Raw genomic sequence first — 6,446 nt, forward strand, 5'->3', positions numbered from 1 at the left:
AAAGGTTATAGACAAATTCACGGGATTGACTATGATGAAACCTTTTCACCGGTTGCAATGCTAAAGTCTGTCCGGATTATCCTAGCGATTGCTGCATATTACAATTATGAAATATGGCAAATGGAAGTCAAAACCGCCTTCCGAAATGGGATTTTGGAAGAAACTGTGTACATGACACAACCAGAAGGTTTTGTTGATCCAAGAAACGCTGGAAAGGTATGCAAGCTTAAGAAGTCCATTTATGGACTAAAGCAAGCTAGCAGAAGTTGGAATCTGCGATTTGATGAAGCCATCAGCAAGTTTGGTTTTATCAAGAATCTAGATGAATCTTGTGTCTACAAGAAGGTCAGTGGGAGTGACATCGCATTCCTAGTCCTATATGTCGATGACATACTGCTCATTGGAAACAACACAAAATTACTAAAGTCCGTAAAAGGGCTGGTTGGGAAAGGGCTTTTCATTGAAGGACTTAGGCACTCAAGATCTATAGGGATAGATCTAAGAGGATGATTGGATTGAGCCAAAGTACTTACATTGATAAGGTACTGACACGATTCCACATGGAGAATTCCAAGAGAGGGCATTTGCCCATGTCCCATGGCGTAACTCTCAGCAAGAAACAGTGTCCACAGACGCCTGTTGAGCGAGAGAGAATGAATCAGATCCCATATGCTTCGCTAATTGGATCGATCATGTATTCCATGATATGTACCAGGCCAGATGTATCGTATGCCTTGAGTGCTACGAGCCGATACCAATCGGACCCAAGAGAGGCGCATTGGACTGCGGCCAAGAATATCCTGAAGTACCTGAAAAGGAACAAGGATAAATTCCTGGTCTATGGTGGCCACAAAGACCTGGTTGTTAAAGGTTACACCGACGCTAGCTTCCAGACTGACAGAGACGACTTCAAGTCACAGTTAGGGTACATATTTTGCCTAAATGGAGGAGCATTTAGCTAGAAGAGTGCCAAGCAGAGCACAACTGCAGACTCTACAACTGAAGCCGAATACTTGGCTACTTCAGAAGCTACTAAGGAGGCTGTTTGGATTCGCAAGTTCATCAGTGAACTTGGTGTTGTACCCTCCATCAAGGGTCCGATAGATCTCTACTGTGACAACAATGGAGCTATAGCTCGGGCTAGAGAGCCAAGAGAGCACCAGAAGGTCAAACATGTCCAAAGGCGATTTCACATGATAAGGGAATGGAAATCCGAAGGTGAAATCAGAATTTGCAAGATCGGCACGGATGATAATGTGGCTGATCCTTTGACTAAACCTCTACCTCAAGTGAAACACAACAAGCATATTGAGGCAATGGGAATCAAGCACGTCGGAGACTGGCTTTGAAGTTCCCTGTACATGTATTTTAATTAAACTAGATGTTTTAATGTAAGACACTGTATTGAAACCATTCATTTATGGAGTAATTAATTTTTATGCAAAAATTACCATTCACTCCATTGCTATTTAATTGTGGTTTAGAATTAAATAATGAGTCCATTCGATTTATAGAAATATTCAAAACATGGTATCAAGACCATGTCTTGGATAAAGAAACACCTGTTAAGTGAACATTGAATATTTAAATCGAAAATTATCCCTAATCAAGGTCATCTAAATGATGGACGATTGATGACCACCAGAGATTAGTGTGTAGTATGATTTACAGCACCGTTTCTTGTGCTGCGAGGACATGATGGTCATAAATCATTTGCATAGGTGCCAGTTTGGAACTGCACTAGATAGACCTATGAGAGTACTTTAAGAGATTCAAAATTGTCATAAGTACATTTCTCATTATAGCCATCGGAATTCGTTTCCTCGACCATGAGCATTGTGAAGTTTTCTTGTTTGAGTACTAGTCTCTTTGATGTTGCCTAACGTCTGCCGTAACAGGGGATCATAACGGGAACACTCAGGAGATTAGGTCCTCTTAGTAAGAGAAACTCATGATGCAAGACTGGGAATGTCCCCCTATTAACAATAGGAAACATTTTTTTGTTGTTTATAAGGCCGCTCGAAGAGCGAGACTGTGAAAATGCATGGTCGTGCTCAGATGAGATTTAGAAATCATCTGCTTATTGACAGTCAAACTCGGAGATCGAGAAACCCTTCTGAACGTAATAAGGATGACGATGAATCTTACCTTATAGTTCACGAAGAGACATTAAGCGACATAGGAAATGGGCTATACATTGTATGCACACTTGTCCAGAAGGACAAGTTGGAGATTGAAAGGAATGGTGTCCTCCCAACAAGTGTATTATTCTGATAAAGGGTTCAAAATTATTACAGAGCTAATTCTTCAGTAAGGTCAAGTGATCGGAATGCCTAGATGGAGGTCGCTTCCGATTAGTAATATTAAGGTATAATTAATATTACAACTTAATCTTAACTGAACCCTTCGGGTCGAACCCAATCGAACAACCGATCCGATACGACGAATTAATCCGAAGGATTTAATGAGTCGTCGGAGTTTTACGAACACAGACGTCGGATATCGAGCCTAGGGCGTCGAGACCGAGCGTCGCAAAATCACAAGCAACAAGTACGAGCATAGCTGTAGCATCACATTGGCCTAGTCATGTGAAGTGCTATGCTAGGCTAGCTCATCGCAAGCCTAGGCGCACCATGTGTGTGCTAGGCGCGCCCTAGGTGTTATCGCAGCCCATCACACAAGAACAACATTATCGCATGGCTAGGCCTATGCGTGTGTGCGTATGCATGTGCCTAGGGCTATCGCACCATCGCAGCACCATCGCATGGCTAGGCCTATGCGTGTGTGCGTGTGCATGTGCCTATGGGCTGTCACACCATTGCAACACACTACATAGCACCATCGCAGTGCTGGGCACTTGCGTGTGCGTGTGTGCCTAGAACTATCGCCAAGCATCAAGCCATCCAGCATGCGTGGCTCGCTAGCAGCACGCATGCTGGGCCTTGCGTGCGTGTGCGTGTACGATGGCTGGGCAGCAGCGCCTAACAAGCAGCAGCAGCGTAGGCACTGCCCAGCACAGCCACACACATCATGCTTGTGCTAGCTGGGCTGGTGCTAGCTGCCTGGGCTTGCTGGCACTGCTAGCTGGCTGCCAGCCCAACAACCCCTTGATGCCGGTTTTATGTGGGGGTGGGGGACTAACCCTTGGGCAAAGCCTTGGGGAGCAAGGCAATGGTCCCCTCACCTACTCTTGGTCCTCACCTAACTCTCTCTCTCCCCTTGACACTTGTTACATAGTGATTGCCTTGATTAATTATTTAATTTAGAATTAAATAAATTATCAAAATTGCACATGATCCCACATTGATCATGAATAAGGGTTTCAAGTCCCTTTTCCCTATAAATACCAAGGGTATGGCATTTGGGAAAGAAAACACTTGAGTGGAATAGTAAAGGAAACTCCATTGTTGAGTATACCTTGAAATTCGTAAAACTCCAAGTTTATATTTTGTCCGTAGGACGATCGGGTCGGGTTCGAGGGTACTATCCCGTTGGAGGCCTCGCATAATCGAGGTTGAAGTAAGAGCTCGTTGTAAGAGTGAAGCACGCGTCGAGGGTATATTTCTTATCCTTACTCTTAATTATGTTTTGCTTGTATTAGTTGCATTAATTATGGGGGCGGGTCTTGGGGGGTTTCCTTCCGCGTAGTGAGGGTCACTACAAAACCTTACATTTGGCATTTAGCTCCAAATTCTTGGTTCAACATCCTTGGCTATGTAGCCGGATGTGAAATGCATGGGGTGGACCCTAATTTTGAGGCGTTCACCCATATGAATTATTTAAGTTGGACCCCCAAAGCAAGCGGTACTGGTTGGTACCAAATAACAAGCCACAAGGGTTATTTGATGACTAGGGGGAAGGAAAATAAGTGGAAAGATTGGAGAAACACTTTCCTCCTCGTCTCCAGTCCCCATAAACTTCTAAACAAGCGATACAACAGGTAGAATAGGGATCCGCCTCTTCTAGCAGGCGGCCCTAGCATGTCGCTTGTTCCTCGTCAAGCAAGGGAAGAGATCCTTGACCGAGGACTCTTCAAAGTAGAGATTAGGGCCAACTCTACTACAGGGGTACGGGAGCAGGTGCCTTTGAGTTGCGTCCCCAAATTTAAATGTCTTTACGACGAGTATTTTCAAGCCGCCTGTGGCCTAAGCAGTCGGGCCTCCAGAGGTAGCCGGCCCCTTGTGCTTCTATATGCATCTTTTGATTTATTTTATGTTTTTCTAACTTTTTGCTGTGCGTATTTGCAGCCGATGCTATGGACCAAATTTCCGCATCCAAGAAGGCGGCCGCCCTTCTGCGGTCTTCCATTATGAGCCTCAAGCGGCCATCAATTGATTCTCCTGCCAAGGAGACGCCCAAGGTGAGTTCTGATCTTTTGAGTTTTTCTTTTAAATCCTCTTTTTGCCAGTATTAACTTTATGTGTTTTTGTAGGCGGGCTCATCCAAACCCTCTTCCTCCCAGCAGCCGGACTCAAAGGTTCGGAAACAGACAGCTGGGAGTACGCCTGGTTTTGACAGGAAACAGGCGGTTGAAAAACAGCCGTGCATCCCACAAAGTGGGGGAAAACAAACGCAAGTCCCAAGGGACAGCCGGCCTCCAAGAGGTATAACCGGCTCCCTCAGCCCTTGTTTAATTTTTCTTCCTTTGATATTCTTTCTTTTGTTCTAACTTATTGTTTTTTAATACAGGCGGCCATCAAGAACCAGACTTGGTCAACATGGCCAAGTATGTGGTGAAAGCCATCCCTCTAGAGGAGAGGGATGCGGTCAGGGGAGTCGGCACACTTGACCTCGACGGAATCATGGGTCTCCTCTCCGAGGAAGACTTAGCATTTTTGTAATGTTGAATGACTTTGCCTGCCGCCTGTTTTTGCAAATCTGACGCCTGATGTTCTTTTTCAGACTATGCTTCGTGTACACGGCCTCCATAGGTCGATTAGTGCCAAAAACAAAGAGGTAAAAGCTACCAAAGCCATGGCCGCCTATGACTTTGACAAGGCAATGTTTCATATTGCCCAAAATGAAATTTTGACAACTGATATTCTTTATTATCAGGCGGCTGCCACTTCGGAGATCAAAGACAAGTTGGAGGCGGCCAATAAACAGAACCAAGAGCTGGAGAAGACGGTCAAAAGCCTCCGAGACGAGTTGCAGCCACTTAAGAACATTGCCCATAAGGCTGAAAGTCTCCAGAAGTCTTTGGACAAGGTTAAGGAGCGCCTAGAGAAGCAGGAGGTGGCCATCATTGAAGAGCTCAAGGCCAAGGCTGAGACCGAGAAGCTGGCTTTGGCTCAGGCCATGATGGAGGACTCGACTAATATAATGAAGATGACCTGGTCGACCCTCTTCCCAAAAGGTGACTATGCCCAATGGGATTCCAAGTTCACCGCCTGTACTGAAGAGTACAACAGAAGGATCATGAAGCAGGAGGCTGACGAGGATGAAAAAGAGGAGGAGGTGGCCAGCTCCAGCTTAGGCGAGGAGGAAGAGGAGATGGTAGACCAGCCAACGGAGGCGGATGCTCCTAAGGGTCTTGTCCCTAAAAACGAGTCAAACAAAGAGGATTCCTTGAAGGATCCGGCGCCCATAATTGAGCTCGATCTGACGACAGTTGACTCCGAAGCACCTCCTACTGTTTAAAGCTTTTATTTTTCAAACTTGTCTTCGTCCTGTGTACCGTTTGTTCTTGTATCAACTTTACGCGGCCAGGGGGCCAGGGTTTATGACTATTTTGCCAGTCTTTATGGCTGACTATTAATACTAATTTGGCGACGGTTCGGTCGTCTTTGGTTAATGATTCTCCACCTTGTTTATGCTTATTTTTGTCGCCTGCCCGGCCGAGAAATATCCCCAAGGCCACCAGACAACTTGTTAATTTCTAGACCTCTCGGACAATGCGGGGCGACTACATGTCTATGACCGCCTGCACCTTCTCGAGGTTAGCCTCTATACCCCTTTGATTGATAAGAAATCCGAGGAACTTCCCAGACTCAACTCCAAACACACACTTCTTGGGATTGAGCATGACTTGGTGCCGCCTAAGTGTGGTGAATGTTTCTCGGAGATCGGCCAAATGGTCCGTCTGCCTGATGCTTCTGAGAAGGTGAACGAGAGGAGGCTCCGGGCGTCTGGCTCTCATGATTTGACTTAGAATACCTCAGGGAGGTATTATGTAGGTTGTCTTGGAAATCAGAAGTAGAGGCCGACTCTGACAGTCGGTCATTCTTCTTCTGCTCAAGCAACTTTCGAGCATCAGAGTATGTTCTCTTTGACCCGTCCGGCTGAACATAACGGATGGGCTTTCTCTTCCCTTGGGAGGGAAAGTGGTTCTTATTTAGGTCGATCACTGGTTCCTCCCTTGCCCTAGTCTTAGGGTAAGGAGTCGCCTCCCGATCCTTTACAAGCTTCTTCCTCCCAGATTGGGAGGGTCTTCTGGCCGACTGTTC

The 6,446-nt window shown here is 45.9% G+C and overlaps 1 protein-coding gene across 1 annotated transcript; it reads left to right on the forward strand.

Annotated features, from left to right (window-relative positions):
• Positions 1-2,963: 2,963 nt before the first annotated feature.
• On the forward strand, positions 2,964-5,640 carry LOC110683102. Its single transcript, XM_021859456.1, has 6 exons — positions 2,964-3,168; positions 4,248-4,360; positions 4,433-4,604; positions 4,690-4,766; positions 4,903-4,956; positions 5,056-5,640. The coding sequence occupies exons 1-6, from the start codon at positions 2,964-2,966 to the stop codon at positions 5,638-5,640; spliced, it is 1,206 nt and encodes a 401-aa protein (XP_021715148.1).
• Positions 5,641-6,446: the final 806 nt, after the last annotated feature.

The sequence above is a fragment of the Chenopodium quinoa genome, unplaced genomic scaffold (genome assembly GCF_001683475.1).
Source record: "Chenopodium quinoa cultivar QQ74 unplaced genomic scaffold, ASM168347v1, whole genome shotgun sequence".
NCBI lineage: Eukaryota > Viridiplantae > Streptophyta > Magnoliopsida > Caryophyllales > Amaranthaceae > Chenopodium > Chenopodium quinoa.